Source organism: Mustela erminea, chromosome 11 (assembly GCF_009829155.1).
Source record: "Mustela erminea isolate mMusErm1 chromosome 11, mMusErm1.Pri, whole genome shotgun sequence".
Classification (NCBI taxonomy): domain Eukaryota; kingdom Metazoa; phylum Chordata; class Mammalia; order Carnivora; family Mustelidae; genus Mustela; species Mustela erminea.
The window spans coordinates 354,642-373,095 of record NC_045624.1 but is presented as its reverse complement, the minus strand read 5'-3'; the positions used below and the strand labels follow the sequence as shown (position 1 = coordinate 373,095).

The following is an 18,454-nucleotide window of genomic DNA, read 5'->3' as shown; positions in this document are numbered from 1 at the left end:
CAGCGTGGGGAGGTTAGTCACTTGGAGGGTAAAAAGAAATCGCACAAAATAACTGGGTCTACCTATTTTTAGGCTACATAAAAGTAGGCGATCAACTAATTCATGCAGTAAATAAAGCAATTAACTTTCTTCAAAATCCACACAGCTGCACCATTCTACGGAGTTCGTGTCCGCTTCACGTGGCCTTTGACTACTTATATCCTTGTGATCTGATAGACCAAAAAGAACACTACAGTACGAAGACATTAAAATACGATGACAATGCTGGACAACCCACCTGTTTAAAGTCTTCTCCTACTGGGAAACATTTTCAAAATTCTCTCCTAAGTGCTTTTTACATTAACAAGAAGTTTCACCTGGGAATTTGAGAAGCACTAATATTCCTCCAGTGTTTACCTTAGACCAAAGGTAGTGACCACGATCACTTCTTTATATGCTGACCACAGACCTAACAGGGTAAATTTGCTGCTTTCTTCTGTGGTCTCAGACTCTAACAGTTTGAAATAAGAACTGGCTGCTGACCAAAGGCGGCTGGCTGGAACCCCAGCGGAAAGCCACATGCATGGCAGACCTCAGCTCCATGGTCCTGAGACTCTGGCTCAAGCAGCAGCAGCAGGGGAGGGTTTACAGACGCTGCTCACAGATGTTTAAAGCATGTCCACCTTCAATAATTCGTTGCTCCTGTTGTATGAGTGACCATTACCTACTTCTGCACACCAGGAAACAGTAAATAAAAACTAAAAAGCTAGGATTATCCCAGCACATCTTTTGTAACAAACCAAGCTGTCTGAATCATTTTACCATGAGACCTTCCGTAATGTCCCACAGTGTATCTGCCACGCTAGACCTGCAATTTGTTGATCTGGTTATTCTGGGAGGGGGAGGGAGGCTGAAGTCCCAGTGCCCGCATGGAATGATGGAGAATTTAAGCTGGGGCTGATCTCAGTGCCAGAGGCCGGGCAGGGTTACTTCCTACCTTCTACGCAGGAGAACAATGAGACAGCCCTTCATCAAAACCCTGATGTCAAGAGATTCATTTAATGTCTTACATACAAAAGCAAATCCACGGATATTTTTCAAAGACTTAAAGCATATTTTAAAAGAATTCTAAAGTCATTTCGACATTCCTTCTGCAACCGCTAAAGGGAAGTCATACATGTTATGTGACAAACTTTGATTTAGAGGTGAGGTTCTGGCTTAAATTACATCAATCCTGCAAATTAAAATGAGTCCAAGAATAGCAAACATGTCTTCTCATCTCTTTCGCTAAAACATTAAAGACATTCTGGTTGTTTCTGGTCTTAAATTCAAATCAAATGCTACTATTCTAATTTAAATGCTTATGTTTTGACTGAAACGGACCAGAAGACAGATATGTAATTGCAGCGCTGACTTATACACACGTGTTCTACACACCACGTGGAATCCATCCAGCTTTGTTCTACTGTTGAAGGCAGCAGCAGCAACAACCATCGGAGTCAGGGTCAAAATCCCCCGCGGTACAGAACTGAGAGGAACAGCAAACATCTACATGGACTCAGAAGTCACTTCATGTTTGAAATTGTACTGTGAGTTTTCATTTTCGAGAAATAAGTTTACATATTTCTAGGAGCTTAATTTTACTCTCTTTCACAGGCAGTATAGATTCGAAGCATTACGAGAATGAAGTCAAAGACATTTACAAAGCCGCACTCTACCTGTTTACTCTTTTTATTCCTTTAATGGTAGACAACGAAGAACAACAGATAATCAGGCATTTGAAAACATTAGGACTTTTTCCTAAATATAATATTTTTACTGGATGTTTAAAACCAAGATTCTGATAAATCCCCCACTTTGCCTGTTTGTCATCAACTGTGATCATGGAATCTAGAAATACCTAAAATAAAAAACCAAAAAGTCCAAACCCTCAGTTCTGGGGTTCCAGTGATCCGGCTCCTTCTACCATCCTTTCTTTTCCGTAAGAGACTTAAGGACAGGGAACCTCAGGGGAAAAAAAAGTCACAAAAACTTTGATGTATCTCCTGGAGTGTCTGGGTGGCTCAGTTGTTAAGTGTCTGCCTTTGGCTCTGGTCATGATCCCAGGGTCCTGGAGTCAAGCCCCGAATTGGGCTCCCTGCTCAGCAGAGAGCCTGCCTCGCCCTCTCCTTCCTGCTTGCACTCTCTCTCTCCAATAAAGAAATAAAATCTTAAAGTTTTTTGTACATCTCTTGATCAAATCCTCGACCCTCCCCAATTCTTCCCAGAAAACCCACTTGCTTATCTACTCTAAGTGCATCACTACATACAGAGATGACAATTAGATCACTAGTTTATTCACTATTTATGTATAACTAAATACAGAAACAATAACTAGATCCCAAGATCATCTTCAAGAATTTCTAATCTTGGGGCGCCTGGGTGGCTCAGTGGGTTAAAGCCTCTGCCTTCGGTTCGGGTCATGATCTCAGGGTCCTGGGATCGAGCCCCGCATCGGGCTCTCTGCTCCGCAGGGAGCCTGCTTCCTCCTCTCTCTCTGCCTGCCTCTCTGCCTACTTGTGATCTCTCTCTGTCAAATAAATAAAATCTTAAAAAAAAAAATTAAAAAAGAATTTCTAATCTTTTCTTTTGAAGTAATTACATGCATTGCAAAAAGCACTGAAAGTCCCTACGTGCACTTTGCCCGGTTTCCGCAATGGGTCTTATAACTACAATGCACGCTCAAACCTAGGAGGTGGGTATGGTGTCCGCCGGTTATCAAGGACTTTTCCCCTCTCATTTTCTATCATCTACCTCTATATCCCACAGGTAGTCGAAGTCACAAAAAGCACACACTGTCTGGCTCTATTTACATGGGCTGTCCAGGACAGGTAAGTCTACAGAGACAGGAAAAGGATCAGTGGTTGCCTAGGGCTAGCGTGAGAAATGCGGAGAGAATAAAAAATCTGATATAACACCCCAAAACCATATAATCTAATTAAAACATGGGCAGAAGACAGGAATTGATATTTTTCCAAAGAAGACATTCAGATGGCCAACGGACACACGAAAAGATGCTCAACATCACATCATCAGGGAAACACAAATCAAAACAACAACAAACTATCACCTCACACCTGTCAGAATAACTAAAATCAACAACACAGGAGAAAACAGATGTTGGCGAGGATGTGGAAAAAGGGGAACCCTCCTACACTGTTGGTGGGAATGCAAGCTGGTGCAGCCACTCTGGTGAATAGTACGGAGGTTCCTCAAAGTAAGAATAGAGCTACCCAGCAATTGCACTACTGGGTATTTACCCAAAGTATACAAAAACAGTAATTCAAAGGGATACATGCACCCCGATGTTTACAGCGGCATTCTCAACAAGAGCCCAGTTATGGAGAGAGTCCAAGTGTCCATCGACTGAATGGAGAAAGGTGCACATAAACTACTAATATTACTCAGCCATAAAAAGGACAAAACCCTGTCATTTGCAATGATGTGGATGGGGCTAGAGAGTATTATGCTGAGTGAAATAAATCAGTTAGAGAAAGACAAATGCTGTATGATCTCACTCATGTGGAATTTAAGAACAAAACAAATGAACATGGCGGGGATGAAGAGAGGAAAACCAAGAAACAGCCTCTTAACTACAGCGAACAAACTGACGATACCAGAGGGGACGTGGGTGGGGTCATGGGTTAAACAGGGGACAGGGATTCAAGAGGGCACTGGGTGATGGGCACCTGATGCCAGTACTACACTGTATGTTACCTAACTGGAATTTAAACAAAACCTTGGAGGGAGGAAGTACATAATGTCAATGTAAATGTTTAAATGTAAAATACTCAGGGAAACATTTTGAAATAAAATTACACAAATAAAACTTGACACCTAATCCCTTTCTCCTGAACCTATCTCCCCCCACCCCCCAACCAAATCCAACAGTCAACAAAAAACTTTTTCTTCTAACTTTCACAGGGCACTATACTAGGAGTTCACAAATCTATTTTTTCCCTAAAAATAACATTGGCTTCAAGCTATAAGCACAGGAGAACCTTGCAACAGACCGATTCTGCAGAGAACCAGAGAAGCCAGACGAAACACGCTCATTCACACGGGCTCACACTCTCACATGTGCATATACACACGTGAAGACACTGGAAATCTGCCAAGGAATGAAGGCCGGAGAGGCTAAACTACCAGGGAGAGGACACTACAATGGTGAGGTGACATTCTGAGGCTGTCCTCCCGGGGTGTGTAGAAAAGGTTGAGAAAGTAGCTAGGAGGCAAAGAAGCCACAGAATTAATGGGAATCTCACAAGACCAGGGAGAAAAGCACTGGGAGTTGGGGTCAGCTGAGTAACAGGACTCCAGGGTCCAAGATCCCTGGGGGAAAGAAGTGAACCTACTCTTACAGTGTTACCCTTGAGGTATCTGCCAAATTCTTAAGCTACTCAGGACAAGGAACTAGCCTCTAACAAGAAAAAGAGCTTCTGACAGGCTCCTTGTACCGAGAAAGCATAACCCGGACCCTGAGGTAGACTGAAGGGGGATTTAGTCATCACCGCATGTCTTCAGCTACATTTGGAGGGCTGTGCCTGAAAGTGGGTGAGACTAGACTAGACAGAGCTTTTCCCTGCAACGTGCTCTAGTGCTAACTCAGAACCTCACTAGATTAAGGTGATCTTTTCTCATTCTGCCCTAGAGGACAGGGTGAACCCTCTGTGCAGGAGGGAACGTCATTCGGAGCAGTGAGATGCTGGTACACATTTACAACCAGTTTTGAGACTGCCAACTCTGAGACACAAATATTCCCACCACAGCCAAATTAAAGCTACCAAAACTCAACTAAAAGCGGAGTTGGGAAGAAATACACATCTTCCTATGAAGGGGATATTAGTTACTATGTAAATGCAAATAAACCCACAGTGAGATGCCACTTCACATCCACCAGGATGGCTATAATCAAGAAGACAACAGATAACAAGTGTTCAGGGGGTCTGGCTGGCTTAGTCAGCAGAGCAAGCGACTCTTGATCTTGGGATCTTGATATTGAACCCCATCTTGGGCACAGAGATTACTTAAAAAAAAAAAAAAAAAGCTTTGCTAGTGCCCACTGGTGATGGTTAAAAGTTAAATAAAGATTAAAAAGTGCTGGCAGGCATGTAGAGGATTTGGAACTTTTTCACATTGTTGGTGAGGATGTAAAAGTCCCATTATTGTGGAGAATAATACGGCAGTTCCTTAAAAACTTATGCCCAGCAGTTCCACTTCTAGGTATATAAACCCTCCTAATTGAAAACGGGTATTCAAATAAAAATTTGTACACAAAATTCACAGGACTATTTACATTATCCAAAAGAAACAACCAAAATGTTCATCAATGGATGGAAAGATAAATGAACGGATAAACAGACTGTGGTATATCCGTGTAATAGAATATTATTCACCATAAAAAGAAACGATGTCTATCGCAGGGTAAAATCTTGAAAATATCATGCAAAGTGAAACAAGCCAGACACAAAAGCTCACATGTTATACGATTCGATTTACAGGAAATATTCAGGAAAATCACAGACAGAAAGCACATTAGTGCCAGCCGGGGGACAGTGAAGTGGGGAGGGACTGCTCAAGGGACAGGGTTTCTTCTGGGGTGATGAAAATGTTTAGGAACCAGTTGGAGGTTATAGCTGCACAACACTGTGAAGGAACTAAATGACTTCTAAAAAGTTACTTTGTTATTTGAATTTTACTGCAATAAAAATCAAAGAAAGATATGAACTATCAAGCCAGGAAAAATGAGGAACCTTACATACATACTGCTACAGTTAAAGAAGCCAACATGAAAGGTCACATACTACATAATTCTAAGTATTTGACATTCTGAAGAAGGCAAAACTATGGCCAACAAAAAGCTCAGTAACAACCAGGGGTTTGGGAGAGGGAGAGAATAAGAGGATTTTTAGGGCAGTGATACTACCCCACAAAAATAAGGAGAGACTCTTGGGGCGCCTGGGCGGCTGAGTAGGTTGAGCGAGCGACTCTTGGTTTCGGCTGGGGTTGGGATCTGAATCCTGGACTGAGCCTGGCATCTGACCCTGCACCCAGCAGGAGTCTGTCTGTCCCTCTCTCTCCTCCTTCCCACTCACACACACACTCTCTCTCAAAATGAAAAATAAATATAAATAACAAATCTTAAAAAAAAAAAAAAAAGAGAGAGAGAGACTCCTAATGTAAACTGGGGACTTTAGCTAAATGAATCAACACTGTTTCAGTAACTGTAACACATGCGACGTACCAATCCAGTATGTTAATATAAGAAGTCATATTAGGTTGGAATATAAGAATTCTGCATTATTTGCTCATTTTTTCTGTAAACAAACGCAAACAGAAAATTCACTGCTGGCTGACTTGCACTGAAAGAAATATTAAAGTGAATTCTTCAGGCAGTAGGCAAATGATCCCAAACAAAACCTTGGAAATGTAAGTAGTAAACAACCAAGAAAGAACATTTCTATTACTTGTCCCAAATACTCACAGAGATCACAAACATTTGAAATCTATGCCACTGTCCAGTTGTTACCCCTAACATACTAAGACTCCTAGCGCTATATGAACCGAAGAGCTATCTGGCTGAGGGGATGGGCCACGAGTTTGTGTCAGTGTGTACCCCCTCCACGCCTGCAGGTGCCACGGCCGACCCAGTTCTCCAGGCACTGAGAAGCAGTGCAAAGAACATGGCAGGCAGGGACACGGGACCTCAACCCAGCATCGCCTCCGGTATTTGTGTGACTGTGGCTAACTGCTGAAGCCCTAGGGCTTTACCTGCCTCCTCTGAAAAGTGGAAATTATCAAAATGACTAGACAGAACAGTGTCTAATGCCCAGTTCCTTCTTCACGACCGTCAGGAGAAGGCGGAGAGCAGAGGAACAATGGCACAAGAGCCAGACAACTTCCCAGTTCAAATTCTGCCCGGCACTTCCGATTCTGGGACAAAAGGCAAATGACAGAACATTTCAAGAGTTAGCATGGTTCATCTGTGAACAGAGGGTCACATGTCTGTGGGGTTTAAATGAGTTCGATGTAGAGAGTAAGCGGCACACAGAAGCACTAGGTGCACTCACCATTTTCCTTCCTTTCCCATCCCAATGTCCTCCAGAAACACGAAGGGTCTGCGTAGGCCACCGGCTCTTGTGACGCCATCTACATACCCTTCCTCCCTTTCCCATTCCAAGCGTGATTTCAACCACCCATCGCCTGTGAACTGAACACACTGATGTGTGTTACTGGCTGCTATTTGGATAATACTCCTCAGAACTTCCCCAGGCTTCTGCAACCCCCATCCCTACGGCGGCTCCTGTATACCCTACTCGGTCTACGGCACCATCATTTCTGCACCCAGGAGCGCAGGCCGGTAACCCGGAGTCTTCTACCTTTCTCTCCTCTCCTTCCTTCCTTCCTTCCCAGTGTGACTCCAGGAGACCGAGGCACTCCCTCCTTCTTCTGCTCAGACTGGCCACAGTCTTGTCCCCTTGGTCTGTCTCGATATCACTCCAAAATTTATCTTGTTATACACGCCCTTTCAATTTTTGTTTTTTACTATTTTTTAAAAGGTTTTAATTCTAACTAGTTAACATGCAGTGTTATAATTTCAGGAGTACAATACAGTGACTCAACACTTGCATACATCACCCACTATGACTTTTTAAACGTGAGACATACCACTCTTTTAAATGTTTCGATGCTTCCTTAATGCTTGACCTAACAGATCAAGCCCAAACTCCTACACTTACACAGGGCAAGGCCCTGCTTCATGTGCTTATCTCCTCACCTACAATGCAAAAACGCTGCCGCCTGTAAGCCGCCCATCTTCCAAAGGCTTAGCTCCTCTCTCTCCCATTGGTTTCTGTGTATTTCATCTCTTCAACACCACCCATTAGGGTCAAAGAGGGAAAGGGGAGCAGCCACAAGATGAGATCAATTTAAAACAGACCATGACTTTCTACGCCACAAGAAGAGCCTGCTAACTCGACCATGACACGTGGCTGGGAGATGAGTCCACAGATACAAAGGGGCGGGGTGGGGGGTGGGAGTGTCTTTCAGAACTGATGAAATATGGCTGAACCGTAATTACCGCTGTTCAGCCATCCTGGCTCCCAAGTATTCCAAGACACAGGGCAGCTCAGTAATGGCTCCCCAAAAGATGTTTATGTCCTAATCCCTAGATCTGGTGAATGTTACCTTACACTGCAAAAAAAGGACTTTCGGATATGACAAATTAGGAATCTTGAGTTAGGGAGATGATCCCGGACACACCAGGTGGCCGTAATGCAATCACAGCATCTCTATGGGAGGGGCTACAGGTGTGGGAAATACAGAAGAGAAAGGAACATGTGATGGAAACAGCGACCGGCTCTGAAGACGGAGAGGGCACCAGGGACTCCAGAATGGAACTCGAGAAGCTGGGAAAAGCCTCCGGAGGGAGCACAGACCTGAGGACCCCCTTGGTTTCAGCCCACAGGAACTGATTTTAGACTTCTGGCCTTCAGACTTATGAAAAGTAAATCTGTGTTGTTTTAAACCACCACGTCTGCAGCATTTTGTTACACTGATCCCAGGCAGGCAGCAAGCAAAGATCAGCTGTAACCTTTCCCCTCCTGCTCATTCCTTTTAAACTACTTCATGAGCACAGCAACGTTCATGGCTTTACTTCCACCAATGTGAAGCCACAAGTTGACTCGCTATTACATAAAATCAACACTTTGTATTAGGTAGTGGGTAGATTTCAAGATCTTTATGCATGTGAAAAAGTAACTAGAAATTATATTTCATTTATGGTTGAATTACATTTGGACTTTTGCTTTCAGTAACCCAATACTCACACATTAACTTAGAAAGTATTAACATCTTAGGTATTCACTTGCTAGGCATTTAAGTATTTATAGCATGAATGAAATAAATTAGTGAACCCAAGAGACAGTGCACCTCAAATATGTACAGGAATGGCAACACGGGCATTACCTAACAATTTACAAACTGGGTGTAGGAAGTCCTAATAAAACGAAGGGGGTACATAGTTCACTGTTCCAAAAATTCACTAGGTGTACCGAGTAAACTATTTAGGTGCATTCTGCTAGCCGATACAACGGATATTGAAAGTCCTTACTCCACTGATATGACTGGCCGGCGGACAGTGGGTCTCTTTTCGTCTCCGGCTGCTGGAAGCTCAGCCGCCATCATCAACGACATGGTAACTCTCCATACCAGGAAATTCACGACCAACGGACTACTTCAGCACAAACAAATGGTTACTGATGTCCTTCATGCCAGAAAGGCAACAGTACCGAAGACAGAAATTTGGGAAAAAGTAGCCAAAATGTACAAGACTGTACCAGATGTCATATTTGTATTTGGGTTCAGAACCCATTTTGGTGGTGGCAGGACAACTGGCTTTGGCATGATTTAGGATTCCTTGGATTATGCAAAGAAAAATGAACCCAAACATAGACTCCAAGACACGGTCTGTACGAGAAGAAACGACCTCGAGAAAACAGCAAGAAGAACGCAAGAACAGAATGAAGAAGTCGGGGCTGCGGAAGCCAATGCCGGTGCCGGCAGGAAGTGAGCTGGAGACTGGACGACAGAAGGAGCAAAGACGCTCCAGTGGCTCTATCTGTGGGGACTGTGCAGGTTTTTCAGGCGAGGATTAATAAACTAAGACTGTTAAAAAAAAAAAGTTCTCATTTCAAACTCCTAGTCCTACACACAAGTACAGGACAAAGCAGATTTGACTAAATGCTTTAACAAATACGCAAGCAGAGTTCAGTAAGAAAACAGAAAATAAAAGTATTGCTCAGATCAATAACTGTACCAATTTGAACAGGTACTCCAGTGCGGCATTTGCCGCATGAAGCAAGTTGGACAAGGTTCTCTTCCCACATCACTGGATTTATCTATAGTTCTACCCTTATTTTGGGGGAACCTAAAATGTATCACCCCTCGATGCAAACAGAAGGAAATGCCTCCACATATAATACAGGTTAAGTTAAACTATTACAACGGACCCAGAAATAGGAGCGCATTTTCAAATGAAAATGAATGAAAAAATTTTACAACATGATATTGTTGGAATGTAACTATGGTTATCTACTGCATCGGGCCAGCTGCTTCAAGCAGGACAGGGAAAATTAACCACGTCCCCAGGGTAGCGTTTAAGGGAGCAGCAGCGGCAAGGATGAAGGTTTATAACGCAGGTTCCTTGGCTATCAGTTTAGGGATATACAGAGAAAAGAGAGAGAGAAGTTATAAGTAGTACTTTTGAGTGTGAACAATAACAAAGCATGAAGGCAGATAAACTCTTAGCAACAAAATAAACCACAGTGAAACAGAAACAGAGAGAAACCCCAGGTCTCATCTGCCCTCTTTTGGTCGAAGTGCGGGAGGAGAGGTAAGGGTTAACAGAAATGACTCAGGCAGCAACACCAAGGAAACTGAAAGGGAGCATGAGCCACCTTGATCACTAACTCGAGGGCAGCACTAGCCGCACCCTCCCAGGCCCAGCACGTCCCTGGCCTTCCCTCATTCCAGCCTCATGACCACACCATGTTCATTTCATGGCTCATTTTAATGCTTACCTAATGATGAGGAAACTGAGGGTCTAAAGGGTATGACTGATGTGCCCAAGTGCACAGAGTTAGGAAGGGACTGGACTCAGCAGGGACGCACAGTTACCAGGTCTGGAGCCGGCTTCTTGAGTGTGCACCAAAGCAGCGATGCCATCACATGTGAGACTGGGAGCAGGAGGGCAGGCCATTTATCCGCTTGGGCCACACACCAGGCAGTGACTGAGGGCTGCCAGAGGACAGAACTGGTCACATGGCAGGAACACAAAGTCAGTGACCATCCAGCCAGTCTTCTCAGCCATCTCTAAGGAAGCATTACGACACTGTCTACAGAAGCCACAACTTCAGACTGGAACATTCCTCCTGTTAACAAACTTGAATATCCCAACACAGCAGAGGAAGGAAAGCTACTTAAAAACTGTGACTCCTCGTGGGGGGAATGCTTTCCTTCTCAAGGTTACTTAAGAAAGAGGGATCTGGGTGACGGTGCATTTGAACATTAACACCACACTGCCCTCCAAAGTGAGACTTTTGCCTATAAAATTATCATGCTACTCTCGGAGGTTCAAAAATAGTTCATGTATCCTGGAACAGATCAGATATATAGCTCAAACAAATCACCTTTATAACTTGAAAAGAGCAGAATATTGAATAAATCTCAAACTCTAGTTTTATCTTTCTTACCATATAATATCTAACAATCTTATTTTTGAAATCTATCAGACATCATTTAAATAAAACACAGCAGCCCCATAAAATAGATATTACGATAACCAAAGTCACATTTCTGAATAATGACGTATGTTCACAATATAATGCTTAATGAAGGATACAACACACACACACACACACACACACACACACACACACGTATAGCCATATGCATTAAAGATTCAGAAAATCATCAAAAAATCATGGTCATAACTAGTTAGCAGGATGCAGGTGACTTTTTCCTCATTACTCTTCTCCAAAGCTTGAAATGACTCACAGCAAGGCTGCATTCTTCTCACACTAGAACGATTATCTGTTTTTGGGAAATAAAGAAAAACTTAACTGCGTGTCCCTTAAAAATAGGTTAAGAGGAACCTCACTAAGTGCGTAAACAAAAGAACTTCAAACTCAACTTCAATGACAATTCTGTAAATGGTAAGAAGGAAAGCATGGTGTGAACTGTCAGGTTACTGGTGTGGCTGTCACCGACTCCTGCGCGCGCTCCTCAGGAGAGCCCGACTCCTGACACGGGGGCGCGCGCAAGACGAGGTTCTTCAGCGCTGGTACTTCCATCTGCACACCCTGCTGCCATCTGACAGGTGCTGGACTGGGCGTCCCAGAGATGTTCACCATGAGTAACCCTGAAACTGCCTTTCACGAAGCAGGCTAGGACAGAAGAGCATAAAACTGGACTTCGATGCATAGCTAGATCAACAAACCCTAGAATAAAGTTTTAATCCTCATCAATACAATTTTTGTTTTCAACCAGATCGATTTAAAGACTTTAGATGTTACCTAATGCTTTCCTTCTCAAGGTTATTTATGTAAGAGGGGAATCTGGATGAACTGACAAGGTACAAATGTACGAAATGTTCTAAATGGCATATTTTTTAATAAAATGAACATATACCACTTCATCAACACAAAGACCTAAGAAAGATCTGCCTTTCCTTTCTCCATACATAGTTAAGCATCAAGAAAACTAAATTTTAAACCACATTTTCCTGAACAAATGATTTTTAGTATGGTTCATCACAAATAGAAAAATTCACAATGACAATCCCATTCACGGTTGTAATTTTCCACCAACTACTGTCATGGGTGGTTTGCAATGATGAATGATGTCCCCCACCCCCTGCCCCGAGACTTTATTTACTTGTTTGTCAGAGAGAGAGAGAGAGAGAGAGAGAGAGAACACAAGCAGGCAGAGTGGCAGGCAGAGGCAGAGAGAAGCAGGCTTCCCTCTGAGCAAGGAGCCTGATGTGGGACTCAATCCCAGGACCCTGGGATCAGGACCTGAGCTAAAGGCAGCAGCTTAACCAACTAAGCCACCCAGGCATCTCTATGAATGATGTTTTTAATGCATTTTTCCCCCTGGATTAAAAAAGCGAATCTTATTTTATTAAAAACAAAAACAAAAACAAAACAAAATGACTGCAAATGCATACTATGATTAAACTAAGATTTACACATAGATCTCTGTGCTCTTAGCAGGTGGTAAATTCTTGAGGTTTAAGGCCTTATCTTATCCACAGTCTCTAGTACCTAGCAGGAGACCTGAGACATAGCAATGATAATAAATGTGGGAGTAAATAGATGAATCCATAAAAGCGCATTTCTAATCCCTACATGTAAGTTGAGCTACTTCCTTAAAAATGGGATCTACTCTAGGAAAAATTAAAAAAATAAATGATTTCCTTAAAAAATAGGACTTTCATAACAGGTAAGAAAAATAAATGAAGAAAAGCCAGTGATAAAAAGATCACAAGAAAACTCAAATAAAAGATGTTTAATGGAAAAATGACTCTGTACAAAAGAATCCACTGATATTGTTTATGTAAGAACTGAGCCCCACCCAACCCCAGAGCACTAGGTGACTCAGTACTTCACCACAATAAGGTTATTAAGGGTGAGGGAGAATGGTCTATTTGAGGGAAGGTGGGCGGGTACTTAGCTACCTCCACAGTACAAAGAGTAACAATCCCCAAGAATCTTGGCTTGTTTTCTGACAGCCCAAGCAAGAAGAGAACTCTGCTCCATTGCACGGGCGCTTCCACTTTCTGATTTCAGAAGCTTAATTTCGAATACATCACTATCTCCCCTTCCTCCCTTGCCAAAAGAGTCTTTCTTTTTTTAAAAAATATTTTATTTATTTATTTGACAGAGATCACAAGTAGGCAGAGGCAGACAGAGAGCAGGAGGCAGGCTCCTGGATGAGCAGAGAGCCCGATGCTGGACTCAATCCCAGAACCTTGAGATCATGACCCGAGTCGAAAGCAGAGGCTTAACCCGCCGAGCCACCCAGGCGCCCCAATACTGTGAGTCTTAAGAGTAGTATTTATATTTATGCTCAGCTCAGGTCCCTGTGAACTGGGAGAGCTGCCCCAGAACCCGGCCCAAGCTGCATGGTGCACATCTACTCCTCACTCCTGAGCCTCAGTTCACCCGGTTCCACACAGCTTCCTCCTGCTGGGACAGTCCAGGTGCGCTTTGATGTTCCCACCAAGGACTCTGCCTGATTTCCCGCTCCCGCATGTTTATCCTACTGTCCCCATAGAGTATAATGCCATGTCCTCCTATTCTGCAATGTCCATAAACGTGTCTATCTGCTTCCCTCGCCACTAACCACCTCCCATCCTCTGTTCTGACCACCATGGCACTGGGGCCATCACATCTTGCCTTGCATCTACCTGAAAGACAGCACAGCCATGAGGGCATGGTGACCTCTCTACTTCTGCATATAGTAGATCCTCAGATCTTTAAATGGAGAAAGAAAATTCATCGGAGACAGCATTGTGTCATGGAAACCAAAACAGATGACTTAACAAATCCTAATGAAATGCAAAGACCATTAACAATCTGAAAATAATGATACTATATGTTAACTGAATTTAAGTAAGATTAAAAACCATAAAGACCACAATACATTCAAAAATCATGCTACGATAAATGAGTCTAATATAAAACCAATCTATACCCTAAATTTCTTAACACACATAATTATGCGTTACTACTTTGAATCAAAAGAAAGAGTTTCTAATAACTCACAGAAAAACACATGTAAGCTATTTGTATCTTTGAGGCAATAATTTCTATGTCATTTATTAGAATTTGTTTGTTTAGCCATGATGGTGTCAATGTTTATAGTAACATTAAGATCAAGGTAAAAATATTTACCTTGTCACTTTTCATTCATAAGCCCACACTTTTCATTAAATATTCTCTGAAATGTAAATGCCTTAGAATTTAAGTTGAAACAATAATTTTTAAAAGTTGTAGAAGTTTTACACTATCTTGTACACTTGATACTAATACAACACTATATATTAACTATACTGGAATTAAAATAAAAAGCTTAATAAAATTTAAAAAAAACCCGAATTGTAAGAGTTTTAGCTGGAGTTCCATAAGCAAGGACATACAGTTTTCTACAAATTATAACTAACCTTTTCATTTCTTTTTAAAATAAATTCAATATATATACCTTTAAATAGCACCATTGAGATATAACGCACACACCAGTTTGCTCATTGAAAATGTACAAGTCAATGGTTTTCAGCATATTCACAGTATCTGTGGTATTATTCTAAGTTAAACGTTGTGAACTGTTAGCAGCAGAGATTATGAAAACCTACAGAAAAGGTTCACCAGGTCCAACAAAAGCAGCATTACCAGTCGGTTTTTCAGAATCGGTTCTTCGCAGGATCGAAAGCTACACTATAGATTTTTTTAAGGTTTTATTTATTGATTTGACAGAGAGATCACAAGTAGGCAGAGAGAGAGGGGGAAGCAGGCTCCCCGCTGAGCAGAGAGCCCGACGCGGGACTCGATCCCAGGACCCTGAGATCACGACCCGAGCCGAAGGCAGCGGCTTGACCCGCGGAGCCCCCCAGGCGCCCCTACACTGTACGTTTACTGTAACCCTAACCTGACCTAGTTCTAACTCCTGCACTGGGTTACAGCTCACTCCGTCCTCTCCAGTCTCCGGTCTGAACGCAAAGTCCGACGGACACTAAGCTAAGACAGCGGCGTTCCTAGAACCGGGGTGCGCAAGCCGACGGACGCTCACGTCCTGACCCTGAGTTACCATTCGAGCTAAGAAAAGCAGCCCTCACCGCCCTGGGTCCAGCAACCTGCCCTCGGTTCCGGCCGCCGAAGCCAGGGCCCTGCAGCGTCCACGGCTCTGCGGCCCGCGGGGTCCCTCCAGGGCCCACGCGCCAGCGCGGCGGACGCAACGACCCGGCGGTCCGATCAGCTACAGAACCCCGCTTCATGGGAGCACACGCCGCGGACGAACCCTGGGAGTCCAGCCAGACGCTCGCTCTTCCTCCGCTCGCGACCCCGGTGCCGTCTGGGGTCTCGTGCGCCGGGTTCTCTGCCCACGCGCCTTCGGTTCCCGCCTCCGGCGACGGCGCGGAACAGCGCTCCCCCGGCCCGAGCGCTGACAGCCCGGCGGCAGCCGGCGGCCCCCGTCCGACCACGGACCCCCGAGCGCGGGGCTGACGCGACACCAGCGGCCCGAGCGCGAGTCTGCGGTGTCCCCGCCTCGCAGCGCGGAATCCACGTGTCCTGGCGGCCACACGGGCGGGACCGGCGCAGACGTCGCCGCGCCCGGTTCGGAGCTTCCCGCCGGCACCGACGGCGACGGACGCCGCCCCGCTCTTCTCCGGGACCCTCGTCGAGCACGTCCCTCCGCCCGCGGCCTCCGTTCAGGCCGCCCGTCCACCCCCCGGCGCCTTCCCGGTGCACCGGACGGCGAGCGCGCGACGACGGCAGCGCGGGGTACGGAGAAGCCGCGGGGCCGAGTCCGCAGAACGCCCCGGGCGCGCCGGGCGCCGCCTTCCCCACCCGCCGGCCTGAGCGCGCGTCTCCCCCTCCGCCCCGAGCGGGGCCCGGGGCTTCACCGGGGGCTTCACGCGGCCGCGTCCTGGGCAGGCCCGGTTCCGGCAGGCCGCGAGCGCGTCGGGCCGCCGCTCCCACCGCGCTGAGCCCGCCCGCGTCGGCGCACTGCCGGCGCACACGCACCTCCTGCTCCCGCACGGCCCACCCCGAGGTCGCAACCCCCGCAGCAGCGCGTTCGCCAAAGTCCCGCACCGCGGCCGCGGGGGTGACGGCCCACCCGGGCCCCGCGCCCCGCCCTCTGCCCGCCGCCCGTGTGCCCCCGCACGCGTCTCGGCACGGGAAGCCGCCACCGCTCTCGGGTCCTCCCTGCGGCCGTCTCCGCACGGGCCCGCAGCGAGCCCCGCGGGATCGCCCGTCGTCGCAGAGCGCCTGCCGCCCGCGGGACGGCGACTCCGCGTCGGAGCGCACGGGGGGGGTGAGGCGCGCGCGAGGAGGCGGCCCCGACCGCGCTCCCGCCTCACTGCGACGCGACGCGAGCCCGCAGACGACTCGCGGTGCGGACCCCGCCGTCAGCGCACCCGCAGCCCGGCCCCCGGAACGCGCCCTGCAGCCCAAGCCTGCCCCGAGCCCCGGGCGGCGCGAGGACAACCCGCGTCCCGACCCCGCGGAGCGGCGCCACAGCCGCCCGGACAGCGCTCCCCGCCCCCGCCCCCCGCCGTCCCCGCGAACGGGCGGGCGCCGCCGGTCTCCGGGACCCGCAGCCAGCGCGGCGGCACCGGGCGGTGCCGCGAGCCCAGCCGCCGCCGCCCCGCGCCCTCCCCTGTGCGGCCCGGCGGCCCGGGGCGGGGCGGCTGGGGCGCAGCGCGCGGACCGGCCGCGGCCGCGGCGACCCCGGCCAGGAGACGCGCGGGGCCGCGGGCGGCGGGGCCGCGGGCGGCGGGGCGGATCCCGGGCCCGCGCGGAGCCGCACTCACCCAGGCCGGCAGGTCGCAGGCGCGCACCCCCAGGCGCACGGCGCGCTCCTCGTCCTCCAGCAGCGCCAGGGCGCGGCACAGGCGGGTGGCCTTGAGGCCGCGGCTGCGCCGGCACCACACGAGCAGCCCGAGCGCCAGCAGCACCCAGCTGAAGCTCAGGCCCAGGTAGCCGAGCGCGTACACCGGCAGCAGCAGCGCGAAGCTGCGCGCCAGCTGCGCCAGCAGCCCCGCCACGTCCACGCTCAGCGCCGCGCCCGCGGACTCGGCCTGGGCAGCGCCGGCCTCGGCGCCGCGGCTCCCCGCGCCGCTCATGGCGCAGCGTTCGCGTCCCCACCCGCACGCGGAGCCTCTGCCGCGCACCAGCGCCCCTCCGAGGGGACCGCGCCGGCGCCCCCTCCCGCCCGCGCTTCCGCCCGCGGGCGGCGTGCGACGTCAGCACGCAGGGTGGGCGGGGCGGCGGCCGGGCGCGGCCCTGAGCCGCGGTGCCCGGGAGGGGAGGGCGGGGACGGCTGGGGGACGCCGCCGTGCGTTCGCCACCCGAGGCGGGAGTAAGCGCGGGGTCGACGTGAACGTCAGCGCGCGGGGTGGGGCGCCCCGGAGGCGGCCGAGCGCGGCCCTGGACCCCCGCCACGTATTCACGACGGGTGGGCGAGGCCGCGCTGCTACCTCATTGCGGGGCGGGCGGGCGCCCGCGGAAACGGGAGTGGGGGGGGCCGTTCCGGCCGTCGGGCGCGTGGTCACGTGGGGCAGGCGGGGCGGGGCGCGCCTCCGCGGCGGCCGGACGCGGCCGGCAGACTAGAGCACGTAGCTGACGTCCCCACGCCTCCGCAGGCGCGGGTGGCCGCCGTCTGAGGCGGGGGCGGGCGGGGCCGACGCGTGAGGTCTTCCGCGTGTGACGTCAGCGCGCGGGGCGGGCTCCGGCTGCGGGGTCGCGTGCGGGGTCTCCGGCCGCTGCGGCCGGCGGGGGGCCAGCGGTGCGCGTTCCGGCGCGGTGCGCGTTCCGGCGCGGGGTCCGCTGGCCGGCCTCCGGGACGTTCCGGCCGGATCCGCGCACCCCCGCGTGGGTGCGATGGTGCGGCGGCTGCGGCGGGCCGCGGCGGGAGGACGCTCCGTGTCTGGGGGTCTCTCGGCTGTTCGGGGGAGACCGGTCGGTCCGCGTAGCGCGCGGGGAGCGTGAGGAGCTCCGGTCTCTGGGGTCCCCGCCGGTGATCACCTCACGGTCCGGACGCTCCGTCAGGGCCGGCCCCGGTGAAGCGCCGTGGAGCCCACGCTGCGTGCCGAGGGCCGGCGGCGGAGCGGGTCTCCGTCCTCCCTGCTCCGGTCTTCGTTCCCGGCGACCTG

General features: G+C 49.0%; 1 protein-coding gene and 1 pseudogene across 3 annotated transcripts in view; one reads left to right on the top strand and one right to left on the bottom strand.

Annotated features, from left to right (window-relative positions):
• The window catches only part of ESYT2 (extended synaptotagmin 2), a 79,478-nt gene extending 61,953 nt beyond the window's left edge, over positions 1-17,525 (bottom strand). The window contains exon 1 of one of the 3 annotated variants that reach the window (XM_032305575.1): positions 17,114-17,525. In XM_032305575.1, coding sequence (XP_032161466.1) covers positions 17,114-17,425 — 312 coding nt within the window. In that variant the 5' untranslated portion in view covers positions 17,426-17,525. The remainder of the gene's footprint in view (positions 1-17,113) is intronic. The other 2 variants (XM_032305576.1, XM_032305577.1) reach the window with 2 other exon arrangements.
• Positions 9,140-9,589, top strand: LOC116568999 (annotated as a pseudogene).
• Positions 17,526-18,454: the final 929 nt, after the last annotated feature.